This window comes from Camelus ferus, chromosome 13, assembly GCF_009834535.1.
Source record: "Camelus ferus isolate YT-003-E chromosome 13, BCGSAC_Cfer_1.0, whole genome shotgun sequence".
Lineage (NCBI taxonomy): Eukaryota > Metazoa > Chordata > Mammalia > Artiodactyla > Camelidae > Camelus > Camelus ferus.
Window position 1 is genome coordinate 50,690,569 of NC_045708.1, and position 14,596 is coordinate 50,705,164.

The 14,596-nt window shown below is 40.6% G+C and overlaps 1 protein-coding gene across 2 annotated transcripts; it reads right to left on the minus strand.

The window, feature by feature from the left end:
• Positions 1 to 982: 982 nt before the first annotated feature.
• DIRAS3 (DIRAS family GTPase 3) lies at positions 983 to 14,234 on the minus strand. 2 transcript variants are annotated; one of them, XM_032494557.1, is made up of 2 exons: positions 14,216 to 14,234; positions 983 to 2,386 (listed from the first exon to the last, which is right to left on the minus strand). In XM_032494557.1, the coding sequence occupies exon 2, from the start codon at positions 2,319 to 2,321 to the stop codon at positions 1,641 to 1,643; it is 681 nt and encodes a 226-aa protein (XP_032350448.1). In that variant the 5' UTR covers positions 2,322 to 2,386; positions 14,216 to 14,234; the 3' UTR covers positions 983 to 1,640. The 2 variants fall into 2 exon arrangements, with proteins under 2 accessions (XP_032350448.1, XP_032350447.1); XM_032494556.1 differs by lacking the exon at positions 14,216 to 14,234 and adding an exon at positions 3,125 to 4,408.
• Positions 14,235 to 14,596: the final 362 nt, after the last annotated feature.

Genomic DNA, 14,596 nt, shown 5'->3' on the forward strand with positions numbered 1-14,596 from the left:
TTTTCTAGTGGCTGAGAATAATAGCTTTGAAAAATTAAAATAACTATTGAAGAGGAGGCACTGAATGAATTTTCTAGGCTCAAAACTCTGGCTTACTACTATGAGATAGATGTTTATGTTTCCTCTTCAGAGATGTGCTTCTAAAAATCAAGTTATAAGAAACCATTCTTTAAAAACACATTTAAGTTGTTCAATAAATATTTATCTAAGAATACATATTTTATGGGGAAAAAAATCACCAGACTAAGAGCCTCTCCTCTCCCCTCAACTGAAAAAACATTCAAAAGCAAGGACATGTATAAATATGTATTCCCCCCCCTCAAAAAATTATGTTCAAATATAAAACGACTCTTTTTTAAAAACTCCCTTAAGGAGAAGTTTCTCAGATTTCAAATCCCACCTGTTTCACCCCTTTCCTTCCACCCCCTCCCCACTTCCCTTTGCTTCCATCTCCCTCCTCACTCCCCTTTCCTTCAATCCTCCCAATATCCAGTACTTCTTTTTTTAATTAGGTCTTTATTTATTTTATGGTGGTACTGGGGATTGAACTTGGGACCTCATGCATGCTAAGCATGAGCTCTACCACTGAGCTATGCCCTCTGCCACCCTTGCCCCAACACTTCTTGAGGAAAGACTTTTGAGGCAGCCAAAGGTGATTTTCTTTTCACCTGTACCTCCAAGACAGCAGCAGAAATGAGTAAGCAACCTCTTCATAGATGCCTGGAGTTCTTCGGGATGTCCGTCCAGGAAACGTTATGGATACGAACCGGCTCTGCATTGCAGGAACCCCTTAACCACCCCCACCCCCCATCCCGCTATCCCCCCACTCCCGCCACAACTGGCTCATTTCAAAAGGGCAAAGGTGTCCATGTGTAAAATTCTTGTGGGAAATCTTCGCCAGATGTTACTGGCAATGGGTAATGGGTAATGCAATGGGTAATTTTTTTGTTGTTGTCCAGTGAAAAAGAAATGATTGCAACTGATTGCATGCAGGAAAAGCTTTATTAAGTCACAGAACTGTTATAATTTTTTTTAGAATACTCAAACATTTTTAAATGACTTAGGAAACAACTGGCATATATTTAGTAAGCAAGTTCCACTTTCACAATTTTCTCTGCTCCCACCCTCAATGTTCAGCTATAGAATATTCCTTTATTTATCATGTTTAGTATCTCTGTCTCACAGTCATTTGTCAAAGCTTTTGTTGCAAAAACATGTTTCTTCACAATTAAATACACAATGGGAAGATGTGATTAGACATTTACAGGACTTGAAATATTTAGGAATAATACACAATAATAGGATTACAAGAAGGGCAGTGGCATCTTTCAATTCTTTTTGCTATTGCATTCTTTTTTCAAACATTAATCTCTCAAGTCTGTCCAAGTCTTTTCCTTTAAATGCACGGCGCTCCTTTTCCCTCTCCTCTTCCAATGTCAGTATTTTAACAATTTGAGTTCTCTTGCCTGGGAAAAAGAAAAGCTATTAATTCACAAGGGACATTTATTGACGCCTAATTGTTACAACCCAAACCACAGCACAAAGTCAGTCAGGTACAGGTGACACATCACGATGGGATTGGTCCGTGTTGTCGGCACACTGAGGGAGAAGAAGGTCGTCGGGCTTCTCGGATTCTCGACTCACATGATGATGCACTTGCCCAGCAGCTTCTCGGCGGTCTTCGGGATCTGGGATTTCTTCTGGGGAGCCTGGGGGGCGGGCTTCTTCTCGTGGTTCAGCAGCAGGTGGAACAGCTCGTGCACGTTGATATTCATCTTGGCGGAGGTCTCCAGGAAGGCGCAATTCCACTCGGACGCGCGGGCGGCGCCTTCTTTCTCGGTCACCTCCCGGCGGCTCTCATCGCACTTGTTGCCCACCAGCACGATCGGGTACTTTTGCGGGTTGTCACCTTTGAGTTGGCGGATCAGCTCATAGAAGGGCTTCAGCTCGTCTAGGGTTTGCTTCTTAGTGACGGAGTAGACCAGGATGAAGGCGTGACCCCTGGCAATGGCAAGGCGCTGCAGGCCCCGGTAGCGGCGGCCGCCAGTGGTGTCGGTGATGTGCAGCGCGCCCACCTTGTGGCTGCAGCCCAGCACCTGGCGATAGGTATCTTCGATAGTCGGCAGGTACGCCTCACGGAAATTGCCGCGCACCCACCTCTGCACCAGCGCGCTCTTGCCCACGCCGGCGGAGCCGAGCACCACCACGCGGAAATCTCTGCTCCTTCTCTGGGGCAGGCAGGTGCGAATGACGATCACGGTAGGCAGAGGCCGCAGCCGCTTCATCAGTCGTTCCTTGAGGCCGAAGCAGGAGTTGCCCATTGTTGGGTATTGGCGAGGAGATGCGTGCACACCTTCTCTGGCTCTTGGCCAGCAGTGAGGGAAGCCTAGGGGGGAAGAGAGGAAGCGTGAGAGACGGGCGTCTAACCCCTAATGTCGCAGCGCCTGCCTGGCCGCCGCTCCTGGCAGACTCGCGGGGAGTGGGGGTGGGCGGGGCGGGGGAGGGAGGCGGTGCTTGTCTCAGCTCGCTCCCTAACCCCGCCCCCTTTTCCCCTCCCTCCTCTGCGGCGGAGCCAGGCTCACCGCCCACCCCAGGCACCCACGTAAGGCAATGCGGGCGGGGAGGAGGGCAGGCTCGCCTCGCACCTCTGCCGACACCTTACTGTTACTTTCGCAGTGACTACGCACCCATTTTTATTTTTTACGCCACACTACTCCACTCTCTACAGAATGCTGCAATAATGGTCAGCTTGCCAGCCCTTGAAACACACACATGTGAGCGATGTTACCAAACATTTCCTTCTCAAATAAGCCCTTGTCTTCTCTCCTTCGGAATTAAAAATCGTGCACGTCTCTGACATGGATCGATCACTGCGGGCGAAGGTAGGATGCCGCAGACCCTGCGATCCAGGGTGTGGTCACAGGGGCAGCGAAGGGCGCCCAGGGAACCCACAGAGCCCAGGATTCCTGATGCTAACAGAGACCCCTTACCTGCAGCAACTGTCCCTGGATACCCGCTTCCCCGGCAACGTGCCTACAGGTTCCCACCCCGCGATAGCCTAGGCAGGTTCACCCGCTAAGCCTCGCATTCAAGTGCCCGAAAAAAGGCAGAAGACAGTTTTTACCTCTTTCCAAGGTTGGACCCTCGCGGCAAACTCGCTCCTCGCCGAGGTGGTTTTGGCCGCGGCAGCCGCAGCTGCAATTGCGTAACCAAGCTCCGAGCGGCAGCCGGCAACCAGCGCGCTCGGAGGCTCGGGGCGAAATGCTCAAACAGTGGGACTGAGGCTGGTTTGCCAGAGCCAGGGGGCGCAGGCTGGGAGACTCCACTTGCACAGTTCGCAGAGGGGGGACTGGGCTGTGCGGGGCTGGCCGAGCCCAGACATGCCCCCCCGCAGTCCGCCCGGCGTCCCCCGCATGGGTACCCAAAGCCCGTGCAGGGGTGGGGGTGGGAGGCGGTCCTGGGTTCACAGGTGCCCGCCCATTGAGGGGGGTCTGCTTACAGCACTTGCGATGCAGGCATTTCTCACCTACTGCAATCCTCACCACTTCTATGCATTTTGCCCCCTGTAGGGTTAGCCTTTCCCAACCTCACCACCGTCTATTCACTGCAGAATGGCCAGTTAGCATTCTCCCCACTACCAGTGCTAGGCACTTCACCGCATCTCATCCACTTCTCTCAGTAAACATTTGTCCAGCACAAAATCCAGTTCTGCCTTTCCAGGGAAAGACCAACGAACACTTCTGTTCTAAAAGACTTTAGAACCTGCCTTCTGGTAGGCTTTCCTGTGATAGAGGCATGTTCTTTGTTTCAGGGTTGAGGGGTACCCTCTAAACCCAGCGACATAAAGCAGCCATCACATCCATCACCACTATTTGTACAATATGTCTCATTTAGTCGTCATCACAAAAACCTCACAAGAGAATCAGGACAGGAATGCAGGCAGCCTTCTAGGAGCAGAGAGCGACCCCTGGCTGACAGCCAATAAGAAAACACGGACCGCAGCGCTAGCAACTGGATTTTGCCAACAACCTGAATGAACTTGAAAGCAGATTCTAATCTAGAAACTGCGCATGAGACCTGCTAACACCTTGATTTTAGCCTTAATTAAGCTATCCAGTTGAACCCATCCTGACTTCTGACTTACAGACCTGTGGGTTCTGTAGTTGGTTATTGTTTTAAGCCACAAAATCTGTGGTAATTTGTTACACAGCAAAAGAAAACTAATGCAGCAGGTAAAATTACTTATTCAAGGTTACAGGGATCATAAATGATGGACCTAGGCTGAAACCTAGTTCTCCTATCTCCAAATCTTGTTCTTTTTCTCCTATTATCATTCTGTGTCATTAAGCTGATACACTATATTTTACTCATTAGTGACATTTTTATAGCTTTTTTTTTCTTACCCAAAGGTAGAGATCAAGAGCACATGCTTTAGAGGCAGAAAACTAGGTTTATAATGTTTGTGGGGTTTTTTTAAAAAAAACTTTTCCTTCTTTTGAATACATCTTAATATGCCTGTGAGCTGTGGGAGCCTGGAGAAATTATTTTTCTGTAGGAGAAATGATACCTGTGAGAAAGAATCGAGAGGAAGATGCAAAGAGCTACTGCCTGAAGCACTAAGTAGAAGGCATACAGAATGCAATAGGCAGTTCGTAAATGACAACTATTGACCTTCACATAATAATAGAGAAGACTGTATACATATAATCCTGGAGCCTCTGAGCATTTTGACAATGGCTTTTCGGAAGCTGGCAACGACTTCTTTAATCCAAGAAGAGCAGATTTCAGTACCGGAAAACATTGCAGGTTCGGGGATAAATAAATTGAGGGCAGAAGAACTTGGGGCAGGGAGGAAGTAGGGTGAGAATTCCAAACAATAACAAAATCACTGCCCAGCCCTCCTAAGCCACAAGAATCACTCTGCCTATTGAAATTAGAGCAAATAAAAAGCCCTTAGGAATAAGAAAGACTAGGAAAGAGGCTCCTGAAAACACTGATATGGAAGATGAATGAAGCTGCCTTTGGAGACAAGACACTTAAAACAAACAAACAAGAAGAAGAAGAGAAGAAAAAGCTAGGGAGGGGGGTATGGAAATATATATCCCAAAGCTAAAGCCTTTAAATCCCAGACAGATCAAATTAAGAGATTATTACATAGAATACACAAAGAATGATGAAAATACGAAACTATAGCTTTTACATCCAAACCAGGTCTTGTACCTCAAAAGCCAGTATAAAATATTTTACCTTAAAAAGAGCCCTAGCCCAAGGAACAAGCACTGTCCTGGGCCAGAGGATTAAAAAAAATAGGCCAGACAAAAGTTCTGGAGCAAATATTGTCTAGTTAGGGTCCATAGTTTGGAGGTATATCAGGGAGAAAAGACAGTTAACTGAAACCAACACTGAGATGAATCAGATGTTTGGAATTAACTGACAAGGATTTTAAAGCAGCCATCATTAAAATACTTCAACAGGCACTTACAAATTTTCTTGAAGCAAATTAAAAATAAAAACTTTCAGCAAAGAAGTAAAATGTATAAAGAGGATCTAAGTGGAAATTATAGCACCAAGAATTACAATAACAGGAATTTTTAAAACTGCCTGAATGGGCTCAATAGTAGAATGGAGATGCCATTGGATAGAATCAGTGAACTTGAGAATAAAGCAATAAAATTTACTCAACATAAACAATAGAGAGAAAATAGACCAGGGGGAAAAATGAACAGAGCCTCAAAGACCTATAGTACAGTAACCCAAATCCCAACATTCGTATTATCAGAGTCCCAGAAGGAGAGGAGGAGAATGGGTCTAAATGAGTATTGGAAGAAATTTGAAAATTTCCGAAATTTGGTAAAAGACACAAACTTACAGTTCCAAGACACAGAGCAAACCCCACCAGGATAATTCCAAGGAAATCCATGCCAACATACATAACTGAGTTCTGAAAACTGAACACACAGAAAAACTCTTGAAAGTAGCTATAAAGAAACAACATATTACCTATCAGAGGAACATTAATTCAGATGATGGCAGATATCTCATTATAAACCATAGGTGCCAGAGGAAATGGCAGGACATTTTTCAAGTGCTGAAAACTGCAAAGTCTATATCCAATAAAATGGTCCTTGAAGAACAAAGACATGTTCAGATAAAGAAAAGCTAAGAGAATTTGTTGCTAAAAAACCTACCTTAAAGAGTGGCTAAAGGGAGTTTTATAAAAAGAAAGGAAATGATAATTTAGAATATCAGAAAGGGAAGTAGAATATCAGAATAGGGTAAAAATAGGGGTAAATATGATAAACCATTCTTCTTCTTATAAGTTTTTACAGTCATGATGATTGAAACAAAAATCAGAACATATGATACTCAAAGCAATGATATTTAAAATTGGGGAAGGCAAGGGGGCCTAAATAGAAGTAAGGTTTCCATACTTCATTCAAATGATAAAATGATACCAATAGATTATCATGTCATATGCGTATGTTGTAATACCCAAAGTAACAATTTTTTATACAAAGAGATACACTCAAACACACTAAACATAAATCAAGATGGAATCCTATAAAATGTTCCAATAAGCCATGGGGAAGGGGATAAAAGAGAAAGAGAGGAAAATCAGAAAGCAAATAATAAAATTGCATACTTAAGCTCAAATACAGCAAGAATTACCTTAAATGTAAATGGTGTAAATACATCAATCAAAAAAGGCAGATTGGCAGAGAGTATAAAACAAACAAACAAACAAACAAACAAAAAACAAAGCCAACTCTATGATGTTTGAAGGGAGAAGAAATTCACTTCACATTCAGTGACATAGGTTGGTTGACAATAAGGATGTTTTTATATAGTAACATGGAATATATAGAAACAAAATTGAAAACAGTATTATTTACAATCACTCTACAGAAAAGTAATACTTTGTATATAATTTACAAAACACATAAATAATCTGAATGCTGAAAATTACAGAATGATAATAAGAGAAATCAAAGAAGACCTAAGTAGATGGAGAGACATCATCTGTTCATGGATTAGGAGACTCAACTTAGTAAGGATGTCAGTTCTCTCCAAACTGATCTGTAGGTTTAATACAATTCTTGTCAAAATCCCAGCAAAGGTTTTGTAGGTATAGACAAGTTTATTCTAAAATTTATATAGAAAGGCATAGTACCTTAGCTCAAATACTCTTGAAAAAGAGGAAAAAAGTGAAAAGAATCACTCTTCTTGATACTAAGGCTTACAATATAGCTGCAATAATCATGGCAACGTCATACTGGTGGAGAAGTAGGCATGCAGATCAGTGGAACAGAGAGCCCAGGAATAGGCCTACACAAATACGCCCAACTGATTTTTGACAAAGGTGCAAAAGCAATTCAATGTAGGAAGGATAGTCCTTTTAATAAATGGTGCTAGAGCAAGCTGGATATCCACAGACAAAAACAAACAAGCAAACAAAAAAAGTCATCCTAAATCTCACACCTTGTATAAAAATTAACTTAAAATGATAGTGGACTTAAATGTATCATATAAAATTACAAAACTGTTTTTTTTTAAACAGCATCTTCAGGATTTAAGTCTAAGGAAAGAGTTCTTGATGCCAATAGAACAGTCCATGAAAGAAAAATTTGATAAATTAGACCTCACAAAAATTAAAAACTTTTGTTCTGTGAAAGCTCTTGTAAAGTTAATGGAAAGAAAAGGTATACACTGGGAGAATATATTTACAAGCCACGTATCTGGCGTAGGACTAGTATATATAGAATACATAGAGAATGCTCAAATCTCAACAATTAAAACGTTCAATTACAAAATGGGCAAAAGACACGAATAGGCATTTTACTGAAGAAAACATACAAATAGCAAATAACCACATGAAAAGTTTTAACATCATTAGCCACTAGAGAAATGCAAATTAAGAGGCCAATGAGATATTGCCACATTTCTGTTAAAAAAGCTAAATTAAAAAGTAGTGGTAACACTAAAAGTTGATGAAGTTGCAGAGCAATTGGCATATTCTGCTGGTGGAATGTAAAATGGTACAGTCACTCTGGAAAAGAGTTTGCAGTTTGTCATAAAACTAAACATGCAACTAAACATACAACCCAGCAATTGTACTCTTGGGTATTTTTCCCAGAGAAATGAAAACTTACGTTCACACAAAATGCACATAACTTGATGTGTCAATTTTGTACATAAATATTTATAGCAGCTTAATTCACAGTAGTCAAATACTGAACACAACCCTGCCATCCTTTAGCAAGTGAATGGTTAAACTATGCTACATCTATATTATGGAATGCTACTGAAAAAAAAAAGTATTGATACAGTCATTTTGGATGACTCTCAAAAGAATTATGTGAGTGAAAAAAAGCCAATTACTTGATTCCACTTATGGAACATTCTTGAAATAAAATTATAGAAATGGTGTTAGTAGTAGGGGTTAGAGATGAGGGACTATGCATGGAAGGAAGGTGGGTATGCTTGTAAAAGGGCAGTGTGAGAGATGCTCAGGGTGATGGAACTGTTCTGTATCTCGGCTGCGGTTATAGATATACAAACCTACACATATGATAAAATTCCATGGTGCTCAATACATACACAAATGAGCACAAGTTGAAAGGGGAAATCTGAAAAAGAGCAGTGGATTGTATCCATATTAATATGCTGGTTGTGATATTGAATACAGTTTTCCAAGATGTTATCATCAAGGCAGACTGAGTAAAAGTTACTCAGGATCTCTGTATTATTTCTTACAATTGCATGTGAATCTTCAATTATTTCAAAGTTAATAAAAACATTAATTTTAAGAAGCACTTGCCAAAAAACCAAAAACAACACAACTCTTGTGGCCCCCTGTTGCCTACAGAATTAAAGTGCAAACTATTTAGCTTCAAATTCCTAGCTGCCTGCAAACAGATCCCAAATTCCCTTTCAAATCCTACCTTCCACAAGTCCGCACACAGAAGCTTAATGATTGGATATTCTTGCGAGTTCCGGTGTCTGCTTCTCCACTCAGCTCATCCTCCACACCGATCCCCTCACTCACACACCACAACCCTGCCCTCCTTCAAGGTTCACCTTCAAATGGCACGTCCGGCGGGAAGGAATCCTTCCACTGAGTTCCCACGTACGTTTCCACCTTGTATTGCAGCTTTGCATATACTTGTTTTATATTCTCCACAAAGCTATGAGCTTTCCTCTGATGGAACTTAGACTCATTTATCTCTGATTCCCTCACAGATGCTAGTAAGCACTGGCATGTAGCACTCAGAGATGACCAGGATGGTGTGGGGTAACGGAGATTCCATCAAGAAGGGTAGAGGTCAGTGAAGGAGTTCCCAGATCTGGAGCCAGATGGCTTCTCTCCAGTCCTGGTTTCACCACCTGCTTGTAGTTTGGCCCTTAACTCTATCCTCAGTATCCTCAGCTGACAACAGGGAAATACATGGCAAGTGCTGACATGTTAAAAAGCATCTTCCTCAGTACCTGGCAGTGAGCAGACACTCCCAACGCTGCTGGAGTTTGGAGGCCTGGTCTCCAGTAACTGTTCACTGACATACTACTTGTATGGACTTACACAAATGACTTGTTTTCCCCTTACATTCAGTTTCTTCATCTGTAAGAAAAGGGTCAACAGTACATAAGTTTGAAGTGAGATGAATTGACTTATTTTTGTAACATTCAGGCAGGGTATTGCTTGCGGAATGTGAATGAGCTAACATTCATTTGCGTCTTTGCTGTGAGCCTAATATAGTACACGTGTTTATTCATTTGGAACTTACACTATGAGTTTATGAAGTGGAAACTAATACTAAACGAATACATTTGAGGAGACTAGGCACAGAGAGGTCAACTACGTGGCAGAGGCTAGGAAGTCCGGCTAGTTCCCGGACTCGCATGCTTCACACCACGCTGCCTCTCTAGTATCATTTTGGGAGTCTGTTTTCTTCCAGTTTCTTTCTGGACTCCTCCCTCATCTTAACCTCTGTAGACAAGTAGTGGCAGTTGTGTTCCCCATCCTTCACAAGGGAATAGTATCTTCTTTACGGTTTTGATTTCCAGGATCAGGGTTGCTTCAGACTCTCTTTCCTTATCCCATTCAGGGATCTCCTCCCATTCCTACAACTTCTGTTCCCAGCCTGACTGCTTTCTCCTGGCACCCTGCTGCTATAAATAGCTCCTTGTTCATAGAGGTATCAGCTCTTACCTCATAAAGAAAGGAGCACACCTGGTGAAACTCCAGCAGCCCCTAGCCCACACATACCCTGCAGCATTTTCCCTTTTCTCCATCCAAAGTTGATGTCTTCACCTGCTTTTTCACCTGTGGTTCTAGGAGCAATTGTATTGACTCACCTGTGATGCTTGTTAAACCTACTAACCCAACTTACACAATGCTACTGTCAAATTTTTTCAATTACAAAAACGCAACCCACAACTACAGAATCGGACCCTATAGGTGACACCTGGGGGGTTGCAGTTTAACAAGCCCCTCAGGTGATTCTGATATGGAAGAAAGCTTGAAACTAACTCCTTTAGAAGCTCCCTTGATCCATCATCCCATCTCTAACCTAACAGAATGCGTGAAGGGGGTCAAAAGGTAAAAAGAAAAAAGAGAAGAAATACAAGAGGAAAAGCAAGACTGGATGAGAAAGTTATGAGTATGGTTTTGGGCATACTGAGTTGGAGAAGCCTGTGGAGACTATTTCTAGTACTCAGCTGGAACTATGGGAATAGAACTCCAGGGAAACATTGGAGCTGGGTAGATAGATTTGATGACTATATTTTCTGAAACAAGAACTGGGAACTATGGTTTGTAGTGGATTTTTGTGCCTCTCCCAGATTCAAGAAAGAAAATTTTAATACCAAAGTGTTGACATTCTTGGGTTATTTCAGTGTTTTAGGCAATTTGCTTAACTTCTTTATCCTCAGTCTTCTTATCTGTGAAATTGGGATAATAGTGCTACCTACTCTATAAAGTTCTTCTGAGTAAATAATGGATATTTAATGAGTAAATAAATATAAAATGCTTGGGACATAGTAAAAACACAGTAAATGTCAGCTATTCCTACTTATGGGGACAATAGGACTAAATATTAAAAAAAAAAAAAGATATGAAGGAAAGATATAGCTCAGTGGCAGAGTGCAGTGCTTAGCATGCACAAGGTCCTGGGTTCAATCCCCAGCACCTCCATTAAAAACATAAGTAAATAATCAAACAAATAAACTTAATTACCTGCCCTCCCCCCAATTTTCTTATTTTAAAAACAGGTATAAAGATTAGAAAGGAAGAAATAAAACTGTCTTTGTTTGATGATTACATGATTGTCTATGTACAAAATCCCAAAGAACTGACAAAATAAAAAACCCACCCAAAATGAATAAGTGACTACAGCAAGGTCACAAGTTACAAGATAAATGTACAAAATCAATTGTTTTCCCTTATACCAACAATGAACATTGGAATTTGATAATAATAACACAGTACCACTTACATTAGCATCAAAAAACTTGAGATACTTAGGTATAAATCTGTCTAAATATATACAAGATCTATATGCATGGAAATAAAAGAAACTCTAATGAAAAAAGTCAAAAAAAGATCTAAATAAATGGAGAGATATTCTGTGTTCATGGATTAGAAGATTCAGTATTGTTAAGATGTCAATTCTTCCCAACTTGATTTATAGATTCAATAAGATCCCAACCAAAATCTGAGCAGTCATTTTGTGGATATCAACAAACTGATTCTAAATTTTATATGGAAAGACAAAACAACAACAACAAACACCCAAATAGCCAACACAAGACATGAAGAACAAGGCTGGAGGACTGAGATTACCCAACTTCAAGACTTACTGTAAAGCTTCAGTGATCAACACAGCATGATACTGGTGTATTCTGCTATTGCTGGATAGAGTATTTTATAAATGTCAATTAGGTCGAGTTGATTAATGGTGCTATGTCAGTTCAATTGCATTATTACTCGTTTTCTGCCTATCAGATCTAATAATTACTGAAGGGGTATTCAAGGTGCTAAATCCATAATAATGGATTTGCCTACTTCTCCTTGCAGTTCTATTAGATTTTGCCTCATGTCTTTTGATGTTCTTTCATTAGGTACAGAGGTGACCAGGATGGTCACACATTAAGGATTGCTATGTCTTCTTAGAGAATTGACTCCTTTATCATTATGTAATGACCCTCTTTATCCCTGATAATTTCCCTTATTCTGAAGTCTAATTTGCCTAAAGTTTATATAGCTTCTTCAGTTTTCTCTTGATTAGCATTACTATTGTACATTAACCTATCTGTGTCTTAATATTTAAAATGGATTTCTTGTAAAATATATATATAATTGCATCATCTTCTTTATATACACAAACAATCCCAGTCTTTTAATTGGTGTATGTAGACCATTCATGCTTAATGTGATTATTGACATATTTGGTTTCACATCTACCATGTTTGTAGTTCTTTTCTGCTCATTGTACTTGTTCTTTGTTTCCCTCTTTTTTTCTGCCTTCTTTGGTTTTAACTGAGCATTTTATATAATTCCATTTTCTCTCTGTTAGCAATATCAACTTACAATATACATTTATAACAAATTCAAGTCTACTTTCAAATAACAATATACCACTTTGCATGCAATGAAGGCATCTTATAACATAGTATTCCCAATTAATCATTCTCATCCCTTATAAATTAATGCCATTCATCTCACTCATCCATACACTACAATCACCTAGTGCATTGCTACTATTATTACTTTGAACAGTTATCTATTAGATCAGTTAAGAAGAAAAATAAAAAATTTTATTTTACCTTTATTTATTCCATCTCTAATGCTCTTCTATTCTTTATTTTAAACCTGAAATCTAAAGAAAAGCTTTAGAGAACATGCTGTCTGGAGAGAAACTTGAAGGGAAAGGAGGATCTTGGGGAAAAGACATTATAGACAGAAGAATGATGCCCAAAGGGCACAGAGCCAAGAAGGCATCTATGGATGAAACAGCAGTTGAATTGGAATCCATCCTAGAAATCATCTGCGGTTTAATTACCTCGTTTCCTAGATGAGTAATTTGCCCAAGGTTACACAGCTAGAAATTTGCAGAACTGGGATTCAAACCCAGGAAGAGTGACTTCAGCATCTATTCTAACCACAAAAGGGTGTTAGGACCTGCTCGAGGTGGCTCAGCCAATCAGACACAGCCAGGACAAGGTCTCTGGTCCCTGTCTCCCAGGCCCTCACCTTCCATTCTCCCACAGGTACACATCCTGAAACATGATTAATGCTCAGAAATCTTACGGGGATTTTAGAGATGGAGTTAATGTAGTCTTCTGGGGGTCAAGGGTAAAACAAGGAATCAGAAATTGTATATTCTCAGGAGGCAGAGAGGATCTGTAGAGTTTCACTAATTACAGCTTTGAATAGGCTGCCAGCATAGTCTTCTTAATGAAATGAGCCAGAATCCTTCTTTGGAAACTTTCCTAGACAATCAGGTCTGTGTAAGTGAGTACTTACACCCCAGACCCAAGAGAACGCACCAACCAAGTGAAGCTACCCTGAGGAGGGGGTGGTGGGCGGACAGTGCCAGACACCACAGTGGGACTGGCAGAGGAGGGCCTGCTTTCTTTCCTAGAGTATTATGTAGCAATTACCAGTAAAAGATTGTGTATCCACATAACAAGAAGAATGGGTGTTAAAAACATAGCGCTAAAAAAAATCCATAGTGCTTACTGTAAAAAAGTAAGAAAATGGGATAAGATATATGGCACCTCATAATTTACATAAATTAAAGATATATGCCCACAAAACAATATTGTACATTGTTTTCAGGAACACATACATTCAAGATACATATTAAACACATTAGAACAGTTGCCTATGGGAAGCAAGGGAAGACAGTGAGCTATACAGGATGAAGATATGCATCTATATGTAATATTTAAATATATAACATAATTTACATATTTACCTTTATCATACACACATGATCTATATAAGGATATATATAATTTAATATATTGTATATCCTTATATAGATCGTGTGTGTGTGTATGTAACAACCCTGAACACTGCTAAGAGGCTTGAGGGCAGCGTCTGTAAATGATTCATTTTAGAAGGCCTCACCCTTCCTGGTATACAGTAGGCAAACAATAAATATTTTTGAATGAATGGCTTCATATTCAACTTGCCCAGTGTCCTGAGCATTACCTGCCAGGCAGAGCAAAGCCCTTTCTTCCCGCAGCTCCCTTGCTCCTGCTCCAAGTTCTCTCTTTGCCACTGTGTTCTGTTAAAGTGGCAGGAAAGAGCTGCCTAGAAAGAGAGGAATAATTATTAAAGAATGAAAATAATTATCCTCATTTTTTTAAAAGCACATTTTACACCCCTTTTAAGTAAAAGAGTTTAGTTTTGCAGCATATTCCCTTTTGATTTTTGCCATGTGCACAGTGTTTCCACTGTAAAATACTCATTGGTTAAACAAAGCATTTCTCTGTACAAGTCAGTAAAGAGAAGTAAGTTTTCACCCCTTTGTGTTACTTCAGCAGGACTCTGAATGCCATTGTGGAACATAATAGTATATGTTCTTCATTT